The sequence below is a fragment of the Ictalurus punctatus genome, chromosome 24 (genome assembly GCF_001660625.3).
Source record: "Ictalurus punctatus breed USDA103 chromosome 24, Coco_2.0, whole genome shotgun sequence".
In the NCBI taxonomy this organism is placed as follows: Eukaryota; Metazoa; Chordata; class Actinopteri; order Siluriformes; family Ictaluridae; genus Ictalurus; species Ictalurus punctatus.
The window spans coordinates 1882693-1906513 of NC_030439.2; the positions used below are offsets into that span (position 1 = coordinate 1882693).

Consider the following 23821-nt stretch of genomic DNA (forward strand, 5'->3'; position numbering starts at 1 on the left):
CTAGAGAGAGAGAGCCGAAGCCAATCACCACCCTGTCGTCAACTTCCTTCCTGTTGACCCGCTCTGACACCCGAAAAACAATGAAAAGGCAGAATTTGTTAGTGACCACATCTCCGAATAACCACCACAGCATATTAAAGGAGAAAAGTCATTTAGACCGTTAATAGATGCACTCACGGTCAGGCCTTGCGCAGCTGCCGGGCACTGAAAGTGACGCGACACCAAAAGTGCCGTGCAGTAGCGGCGATAGCCGGTCTCCTCTGTCGAGAGGACCTCTGTGCTTGAGACCAGCTTCCGAAAGATTATCAGGAAGTCGATCCTGGCTACCTCCAAAATGGCCTGGTACTGTGTCAGTGTGCGAACACTCATCATATCTATTTTGAACACAGAAAACATGGAGACATGTCGTTAAAGACCGTACTCAGCGTTGTAGTAGTGAACGATAACATTTGTAATACAGAATTTGTAATATAGGACACTTTACTTATTGTAGTTACCTCTGATCAGAAGGCGAACCCTGTTGTGAGGAGGCGGCATCACCGGAGTCCATAGCCATCTCTGACTCTTGTGGCATGTTGGTGATAAAGAACCCACGCCTCTGAAACTCTTCCACCAGTAAAGAAGCACACGGACTGTGGGGCAGGATAGAACAAAGCTGGCGGTAGGCCCAGGTCCTGTTCCTGCAGACCCACCGTCTGGAAGATACCTTGGCCTTCTGGATCTCAGCTTGCCTTTCTTCTGCTGTGCTGTCTTTCATACACACTCTAGCAGGTGGCCAGCGAGATGCTTCTGCGGCTTCTTGCACCGCAAGCAGTGGACAATGTTGCGCTCAGCAAACCTTCAAAATGAGACCATGAGTACAATAAGGAACTCTGAAGATCAAAATACAGAGAAAATCCACTGAAGGAAACACGAATAAACACAAGCGTTTGATTACGGTGCTCAAAGAAAATCTTTTATAGGAAATGGGGTTAGACTTCCAATGGACGCTTTGTTTAGCGTCCATTGCTGTGTCCATGGATCCAGGGGGCTTCCATTCTTCATAAACTGGGCTGCACTGGGTATGTTGGTCCTCCACTTGCTGACCTTTTCCTCACTGGGTAGACGAGGGCCAAAGGGCGCCACCAAGAAAACATGCCACGTTCAAAGTTGTCAAGTATAGTCTTAACTAACAATCTTTCATGTTACTTGGTAAATATCTTTAAATATAGTTTCAAAAAATACTTGTGAATACAGTGAATATGCTGCTTGTGCAGTTTCATCTGTGCCTTCAAACAATCGCTCGTACAGCTTCTGCTGAAAGCTAGCTGAGATTTCAGCACGCAGAGTCTTATCTGGCGCCTCACCCCCCAGAGTCACCGGGTGCTGTTCGACAAGTCGGCTGTACGCTGCCTCAAGATCCGTTTGCAGATCTGTCGTGTCTGCTTTCTGCTGGGCAGCACCGCGAGCAATGCTACAGGCTGGATTCCCCTTCTGAAGGATCAGTGCTAAATAAAAAAAAAAACGTAAAAATGATTTTTTAGGAGAAGAGTATAAGACTAGTGTTCAAAGTGTGTGTGACATAATTTGTTTACAAATTGTGGATTCTATTAATTGTGTCGACAAATATATAACATGCTTACGTTGACTGACCAGCCAGCGAATCCAGGAGCTGACTAGCCCTCACTGCGTTGTCCGCCCGCTTCACGCGGTAATGTTTCTCCGCTGTAGCAGTCGAATGTGTTACGTAGTCAGCCACCAGATACTTCTGTGTCAGTCAGACTCTTGGTGGCTGTCTCGAAGGCCCAGCGTGCTCTCTGGCTGGTCACCCATGGTCTGACGCCATACCTAAAGTGCAAGTCGAAACCGTATATTAATTTGATGTTTATTTATTTATATACATATAAAACACATCTACCCTCAGACGCCGTACATAGTGTGTGTGAAATGAATCGTGATGGTCAGTTTACCTTATGTGCAGCCGTCGGAGGTCATTGGAGGGATTGTGTATTCTTCCACTCGCGGATGAGATGAAGAATCTCTCTTCAGTCCCATCCAGATCTTCCCTCTTCCGCTTCCTGATGCAGGACCGGAGTTGTGGCCGCACACACGTGGCCCTGAGCACAGCTGTGCAGTCATGCGTTGTCAGTTCTTCATCTGCTGTCAACCTCTCGTGCCTGTGAAAAAGATCAAACATTAACACATCATAATATGATTTGTCACAGTGCTCACATATATGTGGTGTAAATCAGTCAAATGGGTGCAAAAATAAACTTGCTTTTTTTGGGTAATCTCCTCGCTGACCTTCTCACTGCAGCTCTTCTGCAGCAGTCCGAGGTAGTCTATGAACTCCCTACAGTCTGTATGCAGGTCCTTGTCATCATGCCTCAGGTTGGTGTTGATGGTCTGGTAGGTGAGGAATCTGTATGGAAAGCACAAGTAAGAAGTATGTACATGTATTCAAGCACAATTAAGTTCTTGTGTGTGCAAGTTTTAATATGAAAAAGAAAACACCAAATTCTACCAACCTTTTCAGGTTTTTCCTGTAGATAAGTTGAGTCTGCTTTGAAAGCCCCACATCAGTCAGCTCCCTGAGAAACTGCTGCGTCTTCTCTGTCTGACAAATTCCAGGGACGGAGCCCGTGGGTCCATGTAACACAGAAAACGTGCAACGTTTTCAACCTGGAAAAAAGGACACGTTAGATGACCTTGTCATCATGACTAGTTTGCATTGTGAAAATATTGTTCTTGGATATCAAACTTTTAATCAACTCTAAAATGTTTTTATGGTAGTACTCACCTCCTGTTTAGGGTTTTGAAGGTCTTTCCACAAAAATGAAGAAAAACCCTTCAGCAATGCATGGTCGATAGAGTGCTTCTTGTAAAGCCCCTTCTCTGCCATCAGCTTTCTTCCCGGGTTGGTCCACTGCACACCAGGGTTACTGCAATGAGGAAAGTGTTTGGTTATAAAACTGCATATGTCTGACAATTATTCAAAAACGCAATCAGTAAAGCTATTAAAACTGAGATTCTCACCATTGAAAGGTCTCAAAACTGCTCTTGCCACCGCTGACAGGAGCTCTCTGACTGTTCACTGTCCAACTCTGTTGGCTGTGTGGCTCTGGAGGAGGAAGGCTCTGCCCTTGCAGTGGTAGTAGGTAGTGGTGGGGGCACATCGGTCACCACCAAAAAGCGACTCTCCAGTTCCTCAATCAGCCTTTCAAAAACCAAGAAGGCAAGGTTTAGATTGCCTGTAAATACATTTCAGACAGAAGGAGACCAGAAGTTTTCAAAGGACTGAAAATATTTTCCACCAACCTGCTCATTGGGTCAGCAGAGCCCAAAATCTGACCCAGCCGGTCGTAATTAATCACCCTGCCTTTTGCCAGAAGCACACGCATTTCCGCCGTCGCCCTTTCCACTACTGCTTCAATGGCTTCTTCAGGATCGGTCTTCATGCAGACTCTGTGCAGATGCACTGACAGGCAGTCCCAGGTCTTCTTGCAGACAGGACAGAGAAGGTAGTTCCTTTTGAATTTACTGGAAATAGAAAAAAAGACACTTCATTTAAATCTTATTCAGAGAAAAGTTTTTCCAAGCCTTAGTACACATTAAAAGGGTTTTAATTAAAAAGTACAGAGAAGGGAGGACTTTTAGAGTCAATATCTTCTACAGTTGCAAGTAGACTAATGAAAATGTATCTTCACTTACGGAATGGGATCCATTACTCAGTAAAGCAGATCTATCAGGAAGATGCAGGAAGGACAATGTTGAAAAACACGACTAAGGAAACAAGGAAGAAAACACCAGTAACACAAAATGCAGTTAAGGACACGATGTTATAATCACCAAGCAAAAAAAATCAAGCAAATGCAGGAGCAGAATAAGAATATGAACAAAACAGAGTGAAGTGTCTTCTATATGAGGAACAAACTCAAAAGTCTTCAGTGACGATGGACAGCCCTTCTGCTGAAAAAGAATTTGAGTAACAAGTGGACGCCATTCTCATCCTATATACAGTATCTCACAAAAGTGAGTGCACCCCTCACATTGTTGTGAATATTTGATGATAGCTTTTCATGTGACAACACTGAGGAAATGACACTGTGCTACAATGTAAAGTAGTGAGTGTACAGCTTGTGTAACAGTGTAAATTTGCTGTCCCCTCAATATAACTCAACACACAGCCATTAATGTCTAAACCACTGGCAACAAAAGTGAGTACACCCCTAAGTGAAAATGAAACATTACCGCATGAAGCAGGCGGACAACGCAGTGAGGGCTAGTCAGCTCCTATATTTGCTGGCTGGTCAGTCGAGGTAAGCGTGTTTTATACTTGTCGACACAATTAATAGAATCTACAATTTGTAAACATATGAATCCATGTGAAATATTAATTTTTTTTTTTATTTAGCACTGATCCTTCAGAAGGGGAATCCAGCCGTATTGCCCGTAGCATTGCTCGCAGTGCTGCCCAGCAGAAAGCAGGCATGACAGATCTGCAGTTCTGAAACAGTCTTCCTGTTAGTGTTCGGGACTCAGACACAGTCTCGGTGTTTAAGTCCAGGTTTAAAACGTATTTGTTTACTCAAGCCTACCCTGACTAGACTTTGTTACGCTAAGCACAGTCCCAATCTTTTCTCTCTCTCTCTCTAGTTCTGTCGAGCCACACGCGACTTCATGGAGATACTAGAGATCCTGATCCTTTCTGCTCTCCAGACCTTCCTGATACATTTCAGATGTCCTACCTCTGGATGGAACGCTCACCTACTCCAATTCCAGACTGCTGGGACTACGGCTGCTCCTAAGGCCAAACAGACTTCATATGAACCCATAATGAACTTTTTCACACTAACTGTTACCCAGATGAGGACGGGTTCCCTTCTAAGTCGGGTTCCTCTCAAGGTTTCTTCCTCTTAAAACATCTTAGGGAGTTTTTCCTCGCCACCAGTGTTGGCTCGAATTTAGCCTATTACCCAAAAACATTTAAAATTCAACTTAGAAGCCAATACTCACATCTACCTCTGAGCCCAGTTGGAGATAGAAAAAATACACCAGCCGTGAGTGAGAAGAAGCAAGGGTCCAGCTTTATTGTTCCATTCCACCACACGAGATCCACACCGATGAGAATTCTCAGAAGTGATCCCAATACCCTGAGCTTAAGCTCCAGTATTTATACTGTATTTACACACTAGATAACCCATAGGTTTCCAGAAAAGGCCTATTTCACTTACCCATAGAATTGAAACCAGGGGTTTTACTTTACACATAAAATCAGAACTCAGGCATTTCCAACAACCCAGGAAACAAAAACCCAGTGTTTCTATTTACCTAGGTTTTCAAAAACCAGGGTTCTCTTTTACCTAGGTCTTCAAAAACCAGGGTTCTCCCTTACCTAGGTCTAGAAACCATGATTCCCATTTCCCTAGGTAATAAAAGTGACGTAAGCAAGACGACTAAACAACCGGGAGGGACCTTGGTCTTATCGTTATCTCGAGGGGGGGGGCAGCCACCCTTATAACTGGCTTTCTTCATGGTTCTCTAAAAATTAAGGCTTTCCTTGCGAGACGAGAATCTTCACCATCTGAATCATGAGTAAGTTATATTTTCCTTTTTTCCCCGTACTTCTCATTTATAATTTATTTTCATATTTGCACTATATTTCTTATTTTATATATATTTATACTACTTGAAAAGCGGTTTACTGTACTTCCAACTTCTTAATATCATTACAGTTCTACTGTCCTGCATATCCTACAATTCTGTTTTTCATAGAGTTTCTCTATTACAATAAGATATTATTAAAGTTATTCATGTGTGTGTATGAGAAAGAGAGAGTGTGTGCGTATGTTGTGTCTACTTGCCCGCCCTTGACTGTACGAGTGTGTGTGTGTGTGTGTGTGTTTTTAGCACTCCTCAGCTCGTACACTTCTTTTTGACTTTTTTGACTATTACTGATCTTAAATTGCTCGTAATTCCAATCTGTCAATGTCCGCCTAATCCCGCTTCTATGTGTCAAGGTGCCCGTTTTTCCTTCTTCTCCCTTATGTTTATTTTATGACATTTTTTATCCACAACACCAGCTTGCTCAGTTGGGATAAATTCACACTTAATATCTGTATACCGTGTTGATATTTCTGTAGAGCAGCTTTGAAACATCTATTGTAAAGAGTGTCAAACAAATAAAATTGAATTAAATGCTTTTCTACCCTGCCACTAGGTGGACTTACTACTGATTGGACAGAATTTAGTACAGTACAGGAGAAAAAAGGTGGGGAACACTAAACAAAGACCACACACACAAGTGGCAAAATCAAAACAAAGTAGTCTTCATAATTAGATAGGAACACAAAGTCAGCAATAGCAGTGATCTTTCACAACTTGGCGATCTTCAGGATTCACAATATTTATAATTCTAAAGATGAAAACTACATTAGTTCATTCTTTTCAGTTGTCTTAGATCTTAATTTTTCATCTTTCATTTTCCTCCACTTTCCAATCCTGTTTCTTTTCTAATTTATATTTTCTTTTACACCTTTTCTTTCTCCTTTCACTCTTACCTCATGCAAAGCCCTGACATACCATACCAGTCACTCCTCTGCAAACGTATGACAAGGAGAAGCGTCAAAGTCTTGCCTTAAGTATCCTGCCTGGCAGATGCAGGCAGTCCCGGTTAATAAGCCATGAGAAATCTGGGTAACTGAGTTCCCCCACATGGCTACTCTCACTGTGTGCTGCTGCTGCCCTCTGCTGGCTGTGCGGGGTGTGGCACAGCCTCTTACACCTTAATATGTCTTAAAATGCTACAAGCAACATAAGTAGAAACAGAGCATTTGTTTTAATCCTATGTGCAATGACATGGCAATGACAATTCCATGGATGCAGCATTTCCTTTTACTGAAACACAACATGAGTTTTAATGTAGTAAAAAGCTTGTTTTTTGTTGGAAAGAAACGGAATGGTAATGGCCTACCGTGAGTAGCGTAGCATGTGTAAGTGTGTTCTTAAAAGAACCTGACACTGCCAGTACCAGCAGTATGATCCTGACTCCAGGACAAGAGTCAAAATGGTAAAGGCACAGCTACACAATAGCATTCCAAATAGCGTCCCCAGTGAGACCCCTTGCCCACAAAAACAGCACATAGGCCAGTGTCTATACCATTTCCCAAAGCACCAGCTGAGCCCAAAACATCTCCAAGTGTCTGATGAATGTGAAGGTGTCAGGTTTGGACTGAAGTCAGAACAAACTGAACCAGTGGACACTGAGTATCGTAGCGCACTCTCTCACTCAAAAAACAGACATGGAAAAGCATTAAAGTACATTGGTAACTGTTCTATAATGCAGAAGAGCACTACACACAGCCCGCTGCTATTACTGGGACAACACCAAAAGTGTCCATGCTTTCATTAACCATCTATAAAATGGCGTTAGTCCTGTAAGATCCATCTTGTTTACGTCCATCAAGAGCAAGTGGCAATCTAGGCCCATATTACCTGATTTCCTCAGTAAGGTGCACGCTATCCCAGCCCAGCTCACATCCTGCCTGTAGAGAAGTCTCTGAGCCACTTGCAGTTTGAATGTCTTCACTCTGGACCCAACATCTACTAGGCCTTATCCTCCTTCTTGTCTGGGTAGATACAGCACTGGTGCCTTTAGCCAATCTCTGTATTTGCCTCACGAGATCTTCTGGAAGCTGCAGGATCATTGTTCTGTGCCAAAGGGAAGAGGCTATGAGGTTGTGAAATACCAGCACCCTTCTCCTGTATGACAACTTTATCATCAACTATTTCCAATGAGACAGTCGCGCACATATTTTCTCCAGCAGGCCCTCCCACTTTTGTTGTCTATACTCATTTGTCCCCCAAAAACTCCCAGATATTTAAAACCTGCCCTTCCCCAATGTAGGCCACTGGGAAGTAATGGACTTTCAGTGACTCTGCCACATCACACAGCGTCACTTTTAAGCCAGTTATCTTTATATGATAATGCCTTTCCATAGCACTCAAGAGCGCATTTTACCTCTTCAACATCACCTTCACCTCTAATTAGGACCGTGACGTCATCCGCATATGCAGATAGTTTAATTGGTTGTTGGGAGATTGGAAAATTGACTTGTAGACCAACCGCTCCAACACGCCACACTCGCTCCACTACCACGCATGCGCAGAGAGATAGATAGAGAGAGAGAGAGAGAGAGAGAGAGAGAGAGAGAGCGCTAGATAAAGAGAGAGAGAGCGAGCTAGAGAGAGAGAGAGAGAGCTAGAGAGAGAGAGAGAGAGCTAGAGAGAGAGAGAGAGAGAGCTAGAGAGAGAGAGAGAGAGCTAGAGAGAGAGCGAGCGAGCTAGAGAGGGAGAGAGAGAGAGAGCTAGAGAGAGCGAGCGAGCTAGAGAGAGAGAGCGAGCTAGAGAGAGAGAGCGAGCTAGAGAGAGAGCTGGATAGATAGAGAGAGCGAGCTAGATAGAGAGAGAGATAGATAGAAGAGAGAGAGCTAGATAGATAGAGAGAGCTAGATAGATATATAGAGAGAGCTAGATAGAGAGAGAGCTAGAGAGAGAGAGAGAGCAAGCTAGATAGAGAGAGAGATAGATAGAAGAGAGAGAGCTAGATAGATAGAGAGAGCTAGAGAGAGATAGATATATAGAGAGAGCTAGATAGAGAGAGAGAGAGCTAGAGAGAGAGAGAGCTAGATAGAGAGAGAGAGCTAGATAGAGAGAGAGAGAGCTAGATAGAGAGAGAGAGAGCTAGAGAGAGAGAGCTAGATAGAAAGAGAGAGAGCGCTAGATAGAGCGAGAGCGCTAGATAGATAGAGCGATAGAATGAGAGAGAGAGATAGAGAGAGAGAGATCAAGAGAGAGAGATCGAGAGTGAGAGAGAGATAGAGACAGATAGCGAAAGAGAGATAGATAGATATAGATAGAGAGAGCGATTAGAGAGAGAGACAGAGAGATAGAATGAGAGAGAGATAGATAGAGAGAGACATCGAGAGTGAGAGAGAGATAGAGACAGAGATAGCGAAAGAGAGATAGATAGAGATATAGATAGAGAGATCGAGAGAGATAGTGAGGGAGCGAGAGATAGAGAGAGAGCGATAGAGGGAGATAGAGAGAGCGACAGAGATAGAGCTAGATAGAGAGAGAGAGAGATAGCAAGAGAGATAGAGAGAGATCGAATGAGAGAGAGATAGCGAGAGAGATAGATAGAGATTGAGAGCGAGAGAGAGATGGATAGAGAGAGAGAGAGAGAGAGAGAGATACATAGAGAGAGAGAGAGAGAGAGAGGGAGAGAGAGAGAGAGCTAGAGAGAGAGAGAGAGAGATAGATAGATAGATAGATAGAGAGAGCGAGAGAGAGATTGAGAGTGAGATAGATAGAGAGAGAGGGAGAGTGAGCTAGATAGAGAGAGAGAGCTAGAGAGAGAGATAGATATGGATAGAGAGAGCTAGATAGTGAGAGAGAGAGAGATATGGATAGAGCGAGAGAGAGAGAGATAGAGAGAGCTAGATAGAGAGAGCTAGATAGATAGAGAGAGAGAGAGAGAGAGATAGTGAGAGAGAGAGATATGGATAGAGCGAGAGAGAGATTGAGAGTGAGATAGAGATGGATAGAGAGAGAGAGAGAGCTAGATAGAGAGAGAGCTAGATAGCTAGATAGAGAGAGAGCTAGAGAGAGAGAGAGAGAGAGAGAGAGAGAGAGAGAGAGAGAGAGAAAGAGATAGAGAGAGAGAGAGAGAGAGAGAGAGAGAGAGAGAGAGAGAGAGAGAGAGAGAGAGAGCGCTGGCCCAAATTTAGCTTATTACCCAAAAACACTTACAATTCAAATTCATTCCACAGCGCTGAGAATTCTCAGAAGTGATCCGACACCCGGAGCTCAAGCTCCAGAGGGCTGATTGGAAGACCTTGTTAAATAATATTATTATGTTTCTTCCTTATAATGTCTTATATTTGATAAAATATATTCTTATACATCTCATATTACTTTTTGCCTTTTCTTATATGTTGACATGGTAGAAGACGTGTCAATGGGCAAAGCTGGTGTGAAAGTGATCCTGCACAAGGACATGTCTTTGTAACTGTAAGGGACGAGTCAACGTAATCCTTCACATGGTATTCATAAGGTGCCATAGGTTTCTGCTTCTCTATGGATCACACTGAAGTTTGAACAAAATGGTTTGACTTAATACCCGCAGCAGTAGTGTACAAGTCATTTCTTCCTAATTTGTTTATTAACTTTTCTTGCATGCCTAAATGGAATAAAAGTTGTTTGCCAGATTCAGATGCTCCTAAACAAATTGTTATAAAGTATGAGTTGGTAACTTATTAACAAAGGCCGTACTATCGTTTCTAATATGATGCCTTTAAAATGGAAAAATATTTTCACCGATATATTTCAGAGAATTTTTTTTACCCTAGTTTACACTAACTGTCTAATATTCTGTTCTGTTGGAAATATGCCTCAACTGTTAAAATATTTTGAAACCTTTACAAATAACTCTCCTGTTTCTATAACTTTGGCTTATAGTGTATATGACTGCTCACTGTCATAAAACCCATACAAGGAAATAAACTAATCATTTTGACTCCAGATCAGGAGTGGGTAAAGACATACTGGTGATCTGATCTATATTATATGTACGTACTTTAGATAATGCCTCTCTGAGGGCTATGTTGGAATGTTCCCAAGTCAAAGTACTGTAGAACTCCTCAGCATTAGATCACCTCATCATACTCTTTCCATACCATCGTGCTCTTTGCCTGACAAAGCAATTCACATTCTATGTCAAAACATATTTGACAGTTGGGGTCTAATTCTAAAATCACCAGATACCAAATGTACAACAGTTTTGTCTTTCTGCCATCACAAAATAAAAATGTTTAAACCTTAACCAATGTAGTCACGGGGGGTGTGTACATTTTTCACACTACATTAATGGTGGGGATCCTTATAGACTGTGGAACAGAAATGTACTCAGTATGTCTCCACCGATTTATTTCACATTGCCGTACAACCATTTTTTATTTTTTGCCATTATGGACGAAACACCCATTTCTTTTAAAACATCATCTTTACATGTTTTTCTACCTCCTAAAAACCCTCGGCCTTAAGACACAATCTTTGGAGTTGTTGACGCCCTGCTCAGGGTTAAACAACAACGTCTTTACAATATCTTCATGAATAAATTGCCAAACTAACATCTTGGGTTTTTTTTTCTTGGAGCAGAAGTCAGGTCCTCTCTCATTTCAACAGATCCTCTTGTTGGTGAATACACAGCATTCCTCTAGGGGTATTAGCATTTCTCGGAGCAGCCATTGTAACAGATAGTTGCAGAGATTCTTCTGTGCTTTAACTACAACTTCTTAACCATTATTTAAGCACTGAGACGCACGACTCTCTCCTTAATTCGTTAACATATACACATTTGTAAGCATTCTGGTCAGCAAAACCCCCAGAACGTCTCTCTCACACACAGACAGACAACTGCCAGGAAAGATCACACATTCAGATCAAACAGTGTGACAGAGGGCCTAAATGTACACGACTTGACTGTCAGCCAGTGGGGACATGGGATGTCAAAGCATAGACAACATCATATGTATTTAACGGCAGTTCTGTGTAAGTATCCTCGTTGGCGAACCATTTTCCAAAATCTTGTTTATAGTTGAAACAAAACGCACGATTCTTTTAAACAGCACTTTTAAACGTTTCACCTCCTAAAGGTTTATGTTTACAATGTATGTAAAAACATTTTTTACAGTTCTTTGGCCACATCGATGTTTTATCTGTTTCAGGGGTTTTATTTCAGTAAATGTTTATTCAGAGTCACGCCGTTCTCCCAAACACGTAATCAACAGTTTTTTCATTTATTTCACAAGCAAACATTCTGCTCATATATATTCACATTCAACCATCATGCTTTTCTAACAATGTGTTTACACAAACAAAATAACCCACACAGTAACAAAAACACACGCCCATATTAAACATTGATATTCTTTTCAGACATATTTCACCTAAACCACCCTTAAGCTTCAAAATAAAACAATACCACAAAAGTAAGTTCAGAAACAAACATTCTCTTATACCCCAAAAAGGTATACATTTGTGTGTGATTAATTCAGGGAGAAACACGTTTCACAACAGTGTCATTAACATAAACACATTTGTTGGGGGAGATCCCCCACAATACACAAAACACACACCCCCAGGAATGGAAGGACACAACCCAGACATACAGGTGCCAAAAAGACCCACTGATACAGTGGATAGGGTTACCCCCACCACCCCCACCACCCCGGTCATAAATTAGGTGTACCTACAGAACTGTCGGTCAGGAAAAACACAAACCATAAATTAGCCCTCTAGCTCTACCGCCGTGATTGACAATTTGACAGAACGTACTGGCTACGATGAAAACACGTGTATGGGTGTGTTTAGAGAGAGAGAGAGAGAGAGAGAGAGAGAGAGAGAGAGAGAGAGAGAGAGAGAGAGAGAGAGAGAGAGGGGCGTGTCTGAAAACACGTATGTGTGGGCGGGGTTTAGCAAGAGAGAGGTGTCTCAGTTTAACTTCATTACTGCTTAACACAGCGACTGGAAGACATCTCTGGAAAATACTTCTCTCCTAGTTTAAACATTACGGAGATTCTTTTAGCCAGCACTTTAACATTTTCACCTCGTAAGGATCTTTGTTTAGAAGTCATGTGATATGCGCTATTCTTTTTAAACAGCTCTTTTAACCATTTTTACCTCCTAAAGTTTTTATGTGTTTTTTTGGAAACCTGGTAATACAGATTCTTTTTAAACAGCTCTTTTGATCATTTTTTACATCCTAACGGTTTGTGTTTAGAATGTATGTAATACAAACGATTATTTTAAACAGATTCTTTTTTTTTTTATTATTTTTTTTTTTTAAAGACGCTTTAACTCCTAAACTTTTTATTCAAAGGTAAACCGGGATCCCTAAAAAACATAATCAACAATTGTTTTCATTTATCTCACAAAACAAATATTCTACTCATATATGTACACATTCAAACATCATGCTTTTCTAACAATGTGTTTAGACAAACGAAATAACGCCACACAGTAACACAAACACATCCACATATTAAAAACATTATTTCTTTTCAGACGTGTTTCACCCCACCAAAAACCAAACTCATTAACATAAACACCTTTCGTTGGGAGGGGGACTACTCCCCCCAACACACACCTCTCCACAACACCCCCAGACACAAAGGAGCCAGATTGATCATCTGATAAACTCCATAGGGTTACCCCCCTCACCACCCCTACAGACCTGTCAGTCAGGGAAGCACAGAGGGTCATAAATTATCACACACAACACTTTGATTGACAGTTTGACAGAAAGTGTATGATATAACTACTAACATCATACCTACAGTCAAGCATGGAGGTGGCACTTGTGGGGATGCTCTGCTGCTTCAGGGCCTCGGCAATAGTCAAGGAAAACATGAATTCTGCTCTCTATCAGAAAATCCTAAAGGAGAATCTCCAGTCTTCAATCCCTAAGTTGAAGTACAAGCAGAACTGGATGATGCAGCAAGACAATGATCCAAAGATGAATTCTGCTCTCTATCATAACTTTTTTAACATAATTTTTTAACCCTATTGGTAGTGAGATCATAGTCTTCTTGAAACATATGGGTTATCTAGTGTGTAAATACAGTATAAATACTGGAGCTTAAGCTCAGGGTAGGGGGATCACTTCTGAGAATTCTCATCGGTGTGGATCTCGTGTGGTGGAATGGAACAATAAAGCTGGACCCTTGCTTCTTCTCACTCACGGCTGGTGTATTTTTTCTATCTCCAACTGGTCTCAGAGGTAGATGTGAGTATTGGCTTCTAAGTTGAATTTTAAATGTTTTTGGGTAATAGGCTAAATTTGAGCCAACACTAGATAGATAGATAGAGAGCTAGATAGAGCTAGATAGAGAGAGCTAGAGCTAGAGAGAGAGAGAGAGAGAGGGAGAGAGAGAGAGAGCTAGATAGAGATAGAGATAGAGAGAGCTAGATAGCTAGATAGATAGAGAGAGAGAGAGAGATAGATAGAGAGAGCTAGAAAGATAGAGAGCTAGAAAGATAGAGAGAGAGCTAGATAGAGAGAGCTAGAAAGAGAGCTAGATAGATAGAGAGAGAGAGAGAGAGAGAGCTAGATAGAGAGCTAGATAGATAGATAGAGAGAGAGAGAGAGAGAGCTAGATAGAGAGAGAGAGAGAGATAGATAGAGAGCTAGATAGAGAGAGCTAGAAAGATTGAGAGAGAGAGCTAGAAAGATAGAGAGAGAGAGAGAGAGAGAGAGCTAGATAGATAGAGAGAGCTAGAGAGAGAGCGCTAGATAGATGGATAGAGAGAGAGAGAGTGTAAAGCTCTTCAGGTTGCTCTGGACGGCTGAAAGTACCTGGTTGTTCTGGGGTGACTCTTTCCTCCTCCATGTCTGTGGCGGTTCCTCTCCTGCCGCTCCTTCACTGCACTCTGGGCCCAAGTCCTCCAACATCTCAACATTACGCTGTGCTTGTTCAGACGATTCCCCCACCTTGTCCCTCTCCTCCCTTATTATTTCCGCTTTAGTTTTATTCTTCTCAATGTTCTTGTCCTGTAGCTTCTTCTGCTGCGGTTGTGTGGGGTCACTGTCTCCACCGGTGATAGCGGTGTAGGGCTTGAAGTGAAAACTGTCTGTGGTGTCGGTGTTATCCCTGCTCTCCCACCGCCAGCAGAACCTCCTCCACCTGTTCTCCATTCCCCGGTACACACCTGACGCCATGGCGGAGAGACAGCGTCTCCTCTCCGGCCTCGGAGGCCATGGCGTCCCGCTCACCTTCACCCACTCTTAACTTTCACAAACCACCGATAACTCAATAACTAGAGCTTCAATAAATTAATGAAAGAAAATAAAAAAAATAAAAAACAAACTCGCAAAAAACTATGACAAGATGCCAAACGGCTCTCACGCGCTCGACACACCACGCCCACTCCAACACCGCGCATGCGCAGATATAGCTAGCTAGATAACTAGCATGCGCAGATAGCTAGCTAGCGATGGGCAGTATGCTCCACTCTCATAAAAATGATGCACTGGTTTCCCTCGTAAGAGAAAGAAGTAACAATTCCTGAACTCTCTCTGACTCATACTTTTCTTTTTATTTAAAGGAACAGAAAAGTTGAGATTTTTTTTGTTGTTGTTGTTGTTGTTGTTGAAAAATAGGGCGAAAGTGAAGCATTTTTTCGGAGCGCTCACATGAACAGTCTGACACGCGGTCTTTCACTGAAGACACCGAGGTTGATAGCATGATTCACAGGTGCCGTCTTTATGGTCACGGGACGCATGTAATTGCCACATCACGTGACCACAGCAGGCCTATAAATAGGCTTGATTTAGCACAGACTTCAGATACTGGTCACGTGAAGTGCTTCCCCGGTCATGACTGGGTAAGGGAACACAAGTTCTGGGTCAGTGCTTCCCTTTGACTTTTGTCTGGATTTTGAACTGAACTTGACTGAATGATTTGGAAGGGCTGGGGGGATTTCAGTATGCTCTGTACATGGTCTTTGAGGCACCCTTTGATTTCACAGCTGTGAGTCTTTGTTTCAAAATATAATTAGGACTTGATTCTGTTTGTTGAACTATTAACATCGCTTTTTCTCCATATGCAAGTCTCATTTTCCCCTCACAAAAAAATGGTGCTTTATTCTGTTGGAGAACTGCCATATTCTGTTGCCATTGAAAGGTGTATCTCTCTCTTACACTTCTCTCTGTTCATCTGACTATAAACTACCTTTCAGTTAATTTGTCACAGGAAACATGCTCTCATTGATGTGCCGGTGCCACTTGAAGAACAGGATATTAAAGTTAATGACAGGGCTTTTATGTCTCAAATACGGGCACATGAGAAACAGAATTTCAAAACTTTATTATTCTTGCTACATCCTGAATAAAACACAAGGGATTGTTGACGGTTCCAACATGTCATCCCATTTGTTTGTGCACTTCTCTCCTGAAGGAGCCACGGATAACGGAAGACCTCTGCACTGCAGCTGGATGTCTTCAGTGGTTTGGTGGAAGCGCTGTGGTTGGCATCATAAAGGTTTAAGCCAACCTGTCTCTGAAATATCACCGCGACCCACATCCCCATCACGATCTCACCTCGTGGAGTTGCAATGATCATGAGAACAGTGAGGATTCAGCCCAGAACTACACGGGAGGACCTTGTCAATGATCTAGAGCAGCTGGGACCATAGTCACCAAGAAAACAATTGGTAACACACTACGCCGTGAAGGACTGAAATCCTGCAGCGCCAGCAAAGGTCCCCCTGCTCAAGAAAGCACATATACATGCCCGTCTGATGTCTGCCACTGAACATCTGAATGATTCAGAGGACAACTGGGTGAAAGTGTTGTGGTCAGATGAGACCAAAATGGAGCTCTTTGGCATCAACTCAACTCGCCGTGTTTGGAGGAGGAGGAATGCTGCCTATGACCCCAAGAACACCATCCCCACCGTCAAACATGGAGGTGGAAACATTATGCTTTGGGGGTGTTTTTCTGCTAAGGGGACAAGACAACTTCACCGCATCAAAGGGACGATGGACTGGGCCATGTACCGTCAAATCTTGGGTGAGAACCTCCTTCCCTCAGCCAGGGCACTGAAAATGGGTCGTGGATGGGTATTCCAGCATGACAATGACCCAAAACACACGGCCAAGGCAACAAAGGAGTGGCTCAAGAAGAAGCACATTAAGGTCCTGGAGTGGTCTAGCCAGTCTCCAGACCTTAATCCCATAGAAAATCTGTGGAGGGAGCTGAAGGTTCGAGTTGCCATACGTCAGCCTCGAAACCTTAATGACTTGGAGAAGATCTGCAAAGAGGAGTGGGACAAAATCCCTCCTGAGATGTGTGCAAACCTGGTGGCCAACTACAAGAAACGTCTGACCTCTGTGATTGCCAACAAGGGTTTTGCCACCAAGTACTAAGTCATGTTTTGCAGAGGGGTCAAATACTTATTTCCCTATCTAGCTCACTCTCTCTATCTATCTATCTATCTATCTAGCTCTCTCTCTCTCTATCTAGCTCTATCTATCTTAATATTTAAATAAGAATGTATATCCATATAAATAAAATAAAATTGTGTTGAAACCGTGTGTGTGAGAGAGAGAGAGTGTGTGCGCGCGCGCTACAGGAGATCAATAACGGTACGTCTTATCTGAATCGTGCTCTTTATAACTTTATTCAACTTCTGAGCTCCTGCGGTTTCTCTGCCTCAGTTACTTCACTCGAGTTTATAATCGCTTTCAACCAAACGCTCTGTTGAACTTTCTGCCATGTTTTCTCTGTAAGGTGGAAGCTATAGGGTCCTGTCTTTCAAAAAAAAAAAACTGTCTTTCCCAAATCAGGGCACTGTTGTTTATAATTAACAACAATAGCCACCTAATAATGTTTTATCAGATTTCCTTCAGTCTTTGTGTCTTTGACAAACCCAGGCCTACAACCTTTCTCATTAGAGATCTGCAGTGTCCCGTACACATTCTGTGCACCAGCCATGTTGTTGAAGATCATTGCTGTCAGTGAAATTGCTAACATAAAGTTCTCTGGGATCACAGTGTTGCAGCAAAGTGACTACAGTATTCCGCCATCGAGCAATACAATTTCACAAACCATGCCGTGTATTTTGGCGTGTGGGAGATGTTCCATACTGTTTATCTGCTGAGCAAACCCTATTTCTATTGGAGAGACCCTTCTGCTATTTGAGCAGAAATACCCCATGAGCCACACTGACTGCGTCTGCTCTTCCCCTGTCTCTTAGCCTGGGAACACAACTCTCATAGCACTGCTATACTAACAAGATTTAATGGATTATTGTCAGATCAAATAATACGACGGGCTCAGATTTAGTATATGAACAGTCTGGGAGCTCCTCTACTATACTGTGCTTATGGGATCTATAACTTCTGGAACATTTCACAACTGTGTCTGGTCCAAGCTGCAATCATCTGGCAGTTCCTCCACTTGGTGAACATTTTATACAGAATTGTTAGTGTCAGGTTCTTCCTGCACAGATGAAATGTTTTCTTCAGAAGTGTGCATCTGTGATACGCACAGCTGAGAGAGATCAGCGGTTGTAGGCAGCATTTTTCTGTAGATGTTGAACTGAGCTGCTAAACTGACCTGCGAGGTGAAACTGACCCAAAGGACAGAGCTGTAGTGCTGCATGAATGTGATGTGCTCTGGATGTTCCGGACAAACAAAAAGAGAAAAGAAAGGATTATATTTTCCAGCTGCAGTATTTCCAGAGGTGGGAAGTAACACTCTATATACAAAAACAATGTGATCTTAAGAGTAGGTTTAACTGGCCGTACTTATACTCTTACTCAAGTTCATTTTTAATTACAGAAATGTACCTTTACTTCTCTACACTCGGTGGCGTTCCTGCGTTATTGTTAAATAGTAATGAATGTATGTAGTTTTAATAATTAGTTTATATCTCGTATATTGAGGTCGCGGTTCTCGCCCTACGCTGCAGTGTCTGAATGCGAACGCAACAACCCTCACTTTTATAACGGCTCAGTCCTGGAAGATGATGACCGACGAAGCGAGCGCGTCGATACACACGTATATTTATTCTTATTTGCTTCATTTATAATGTTAAATAACTTTAGTATACTTCTACCTCTCTGTGCTGCTGTAATATGTGGATTTCCCTCTGGGATTAATAAAGTGATCTATCTATCTATCTATAATCACGTGAAAAAACAAGTACACCCCATGGAAATGGTTTAAAAAAATGTAAAAACACAAGCAGTGATAAGCCTCTTCTCTAAACATTTAAAAAGCTGACATGGTAGTTATTGAAGATCTTATTAAAAACTGGGACAGAATCCTTTTCTCCAAAGGTCAGAGTATTGTGCACTGTGATGTATTCACGCTGTTTCAGGTCAGCAAGTCTAATGAGTGTGTTTGTAAACAGGTCGAAAAAAGGGAGGGATCACACAGCTGTAGAGTCAGGATGGCCGAGCGGTCTAAGGCGCCAGACTCAAGGTTCAGACCTTCTCCCTGGTTAAAGGAGGATTCTGGTCTCTAAATGGAGGCGTGGGTTCGAATCCCACTTCTGACAGGATTTTATTCCCTCTAAAAACCCCCATGTGTGAATATTAAATGAATGAAGTTAGGATTCTAAAATGTATTTTGTACGTATGCAGTAAATTAAAGATGAAGACACTCAACACTGGAGAAGTTTCAATGAGAGGGAACTTATTTATATGTGAGGTTCTGTGCTGAGTGTAGTAGTAGTTCAGAATGTAGCTTTCAGATAAATGCTGATAAATACACACATTAAGAGGAGTTGTGGATCTCCTCAGGATGTCATTTGTGTTTTTGAGGGTTGGAGATGATTTAATTCTTGGATGATCTCTGTGGAAATATGGATGAATAACATGACACTTGAACAGAACGTGTGGTTAAATGACTCTAGAGAACGGTATTATTATAAAATTGTTGTTTTTAGCCCCTTTAATGTCTGACTCTCTCCCCACCACTCTCTCTTCCACATCCGCCCCACATTCTCACTGTGAACAAAGTGATTTCATTTCATTCTGAATCGCATTTTAAATTGTGAATCGGCACCTAATGCAGGATTAACGTACAGATCCATCTGATCTTTACACAAGCACAAACTGCTGGTGGAGGGAAACTTAGAGCTCAATTTGAATTCTCCTCCACTGCACAGTTTCACACAACACACACATCCAGCTAAACATTTCACCCAGGATTAACAGCATAGCGCTAACAATACAAATACAGTAAAGACACCAGTCTTCAAAGCCTCAGTTTATTTACAGTGATTTAAATTCAGGAATAAAATGTAATAATCTAACTCATAGAGATCTACATTTACACATCATTCTGTGGTTTATTTGTTTCTGGAAGCCCTGAACTGAACATTGTGGGGAAAATGTACGATGGAGTTATTTGAACTTTATCACATTATTTTTATTTAATAATTCATTATTTCAACACAGTAGGTCGTTATTTTCACTTAAAAAATTTCATTTAATAACTTGGAATTTCAAGATATATTAATATTCCAGATATTATCTTATTATTTTGAGTTTTCACATTATTTTGATGTAATTGTTAAGGTGAGTCGAAATAATAATATAACACTTCAAAATAAATTCCACAATGAAGTGTTCAGTAAAAACAGACTTTCACAGAGAACATGAATCTTTTCATCAGCAATATTTCATTAATGAATTGGAATAAAACAATATCAGCTCTAACTGATCTGATTCACTCTTACAGAGCACTGAAGTGGGAGGATCTTTACAGGAGATTTATTACAACCAACACTTATAAATGGCAGTAATTTATCAGTAAATGTGTGTGTGAAAGTGTGTATGTGTGTGTTAGTGAGAGGGTCAGAGAACGACAGCTTTCCTCTGTTCCAGTCCAGCTGCACTCTGATCCTCTGGAGCTTCTGTGTTACTGAGAGGAGAGTGACTGGCTGTGGTGTAGAACATGTTCTATATTTACCACCAAAATACCACACACACCAGATTCCACTTCTGGAGAATATCTCTCCCTTCCTCTGAGCAGATTCTGTCATCACACCCACTAACCACCGTGTACAGTCTCCTACTTCAACGTCCCAGCAGTGTGTCCCTGAGTTAAAGACCTCAGAGCCCAGGATACAGCCAGAAAAATCAAATCTCTCTGGATTATCAGGAAGCTTCTGTTTCTCACCACTGAATCTCACACTGGTCAGATCATCAGATACAATGAGGAGAGGGTGAGCAGTGTTGGGGTCCAGAGTTACAGGTGCTGAAAATACACACACACACACACAGGAGCTAAGCTAACTTAAGCATTACGTTAGTATGGAACTAGCTAACATTAGCCTAATCCAAAGAAGTGATAACTGTGATTACAATATTAATGAATAAACATATATAACCGGGTGTATTTAAATTACAAATGTAAACAATCTTTATAAGAATTGTAAATCTAAAACTTTTGTAATCCATTTTTACACTCGCGCTTCAACCACTGAACAGTCTGACGCATCAGAAGCCTTTCAAAATAAAAGTTCCCTTATATTACATTACATCAGTTCAAAAGGTGACCACATATGTGTGTAAGAATAATAATAATAATAATAATAATAATAATAACAACAATTGCAAAACATTACACAAAAGAAACATCACTATAAAGACCACTTTAATGTAATTAACAAAGGCAGAGAAACAGAAATAAAGAAAGAAAGAAAGGAAGGAAGATTCTTACTGTATTGGACCGCGTCCTGCATCTTCTCCCAGACTCTGAACTTCAGGTTGTCCAGATGTTTTGCCACATGGATCAGTGTTCCTGAAAGCTCCTCTGGATGCTGCAGTGTGCACTGAGCTCTGCAAAAACATTCAGGAGTCAGTGCTGCTGTGGGTTTGGAGTCAGAAACACAGAGAACGAGAGAGACAGGAAGCACATCACTCACCTTCTCACTGTGGCCTCGTAGTTCTGTAAAACAACAAAGCAAATATCAGTGGATCTGACTGACATTTTTACACCACTGAAATGTGACGTTTCTGATGATGGAAAGAAGTTTTACTTTCTCACAGTATAAACACTGACTAAATGATCCTCACTTGTAAGAACGAGACGTCTTCGGCTCTCATCTCCTCTTCTACGCCTCTGATTGTGTCTGAAAGAGATGATATGTCTCTGCTCAGCTTCTCAATCTTCTCCTTCATCGTCTGACTCTTCTGCTCCTCTTCCTCTCTCAGTGCAGCTATCCTGGCTGCCTCTTCATCTCGTAGAACCTGGTGAAGCTTCTCAAACTCCTCCTTAATCTGCCGCTCTGTGTGTTGGGCCTGAATCTGCAGTGAAGAGGAAATCAAATGAAATAGAACTGATTCTGCAGTGATGCAAAATATCGTTCTAATATCAAACCCATCTTATTGATTCTAACCTTTATATGTTCTGCAGTCTGACTCCAGTGCAGTTTACAGTCTTTAAAGATCTTCAGTTTCTCCTGTAGGGGCTTCAGAGCAGTTTTCAGCTCCTCCTGGAACAAATCAACACACTGCATGGAGACTCTGTGTTTAGTAATAGCTGTATTCTCTCTTACAAGCACTCATTAGAGCTTTTCAAATGCACCAAGTACAGAAGAAACAATGAAAAGTGTAGACTTATAGGACGTGGGTTTATTGGTGTACACTGCTTTAGTCTAACATGGAAGATCTGCTCCTGTTTATACAGGAGACACTTCAGATGCTGAAAATCTGAAGATGATGGAATAGCAGACTCACATTTGTTATTATTTACTAAATTTATCACAAGGCAATTATCATTTATTATTGAATTATTACACTGTGTTTATATTGAACCTGTAGATATTGATATGTAGAATAAACTCTTTTTCACATGTACCTTTTACAGGAACGTTTTATTTACCTTACAGTCTGTTAATGCCTCATCAATGGGGCAGAATTTATGGTTGGTGTGTATTTTTGAATCCCGACACACCACACACACCGGCTGTTGATCATCCAGACAGAAGAGTTTGAGTTTCTCACGGTGCAGACTGCAGACTGTTTCAGACGCTGATGAAGATCTCGGACTTCTCTCCTGTAAGAAAGTCTCACACAGGTTCTTTAAGGCCAGACATATGGGAGGATCCTCCATAGACGACTTCCTCCTACAAACAGGACATTCTCTGGATCCTTTGGTCTCCCAGAACTTCTGCAAACACACTTTACACACACTGTGACTGCAGCGCAGGAGAACAGGATCCGTGAAGATTTCACAGCACACAGGACAAGAGAAATCCTCCTCTGAAAACTTAGAAGCCATTTTATTCTGCTGCTGCTGTTGTTCTCTCCGGTCCCAATGTTCAGATTCACTTTCACTTTGATCAAAAGTAATCACACCCTGATTTCAGGTTTGTTTAAAGTTAATATACGACTTTGCAGGTCCAGTTAGTAATCACTTCCTTTCACAGAGCTGAAAATGAGACTCAGAATTCTCCATAAACCGAGAATAAAACTAAACTCACCAGAGCAGAACACTGCAAAAGGACTGCAGTCGTCTCAGACTCTGTTCTTCCTTAATGGGAGGAGTTTTAGAGAGACAGGTATGACCTGTTCCACTCAACACTGACAGCAGAAACAGCAGATAAAGATCACTTCTGATAATTCATCGTGTCGACCCAGTCAATGTTTATATCAAGAAATTTAGAAGAGATATTAATGCAGAATGTTAACTGTGTAAACAGCCAGAGAGCATTTATTTAGGTTCTGAGCTCGTATGGAAAAGTCTGTTCAAATTAATAACAATATATTGATGTTTATTTCTGTTTACACTGGAAAGAAGTTTTGTTTGTAGTCTGTACATGTAGTCTATGTTTGATGTTTTTCTTATTATCTATCTATCTAGCGCTCTCTTTATGTAGCTCTCTCTATCTATCTATCTCTCTCTCTCTATCTAGCTCTCTCTTTTTATCTATCTATCTAGCTCTCTCTCTCGCTCTCTCGCTCTCTATCTATCTAGCTCTCTCTCTCTCTCTCTATCTCTCTCTCTCTCTATCTAGCTCTCTATCTCGCTCTTTCTCTCTCTCTATCTAGCGCTCTCTCTCTCTCTCTCTATCTAGCTCTCGCTCTCTCTCTATCTAGCTCTCATGCTCTCTCTCTAGCTAGCTCTCTCTCTCTATCTAGCTCTCTCTCTCTCTCTAGCTCTCTATCTATCTAGCTGTCCCTATCTAGCTCTCTCTCTGTCTCTCTCTTTATCTCTCTAGCTCTCTCTATCTAACTTGCTCTCGCTCTCTAGCTCTCTCTCACT

General features: G+C 41.7%; 2 protein-coding genes and 1 non-coding gene across 3 annotated transcripts in view; 1 reads left to right on the forward strand and 2 right to left on the reverse strand.

The window, feature by feature from the left end:
• Positions 1–23821, reverse strand: part of LOC128629044 (E3 ubiquitin-protein ligase TRIM35) — a 328938-nt gene that overhangs the window by 271357 nt on the left and 33760 nt on the right. The window lies entirely within an intron of this gene.
• On the forward strand, positions 18990–19103 carry trnal-caa (transfer RNA leucine (anticodon CAA)). The gene is made up of 2 exons: positions 18990–19027; positions 19058–19103. It is a non-coding gene; the product is annotated as a tRNA-Leu (tRNA).
• Positions 19804–23392, reverse strand: LOC128629028 (E3 ubiquitin-protein ligase TRIM35). The gene is made up of 6 exons (XM_053675101.1): positions 22439–23392; positions 21954–22049; positions 21631–21861; positions 21480–21502; positions 21275–21393; positions 19804–20809 (listed from the first exon to the last, which is right to left on the reverse strand). Exons 1-6 carry the CDS (start codon positions 22835–22837, stop codon positions 20265–20267), a joined length of 1413 nt encoding a protein of 470 aa, XP_053531076.1. The 5' UTR covers positions 22838–23392; the 3' UTR covers positions 19804–20264.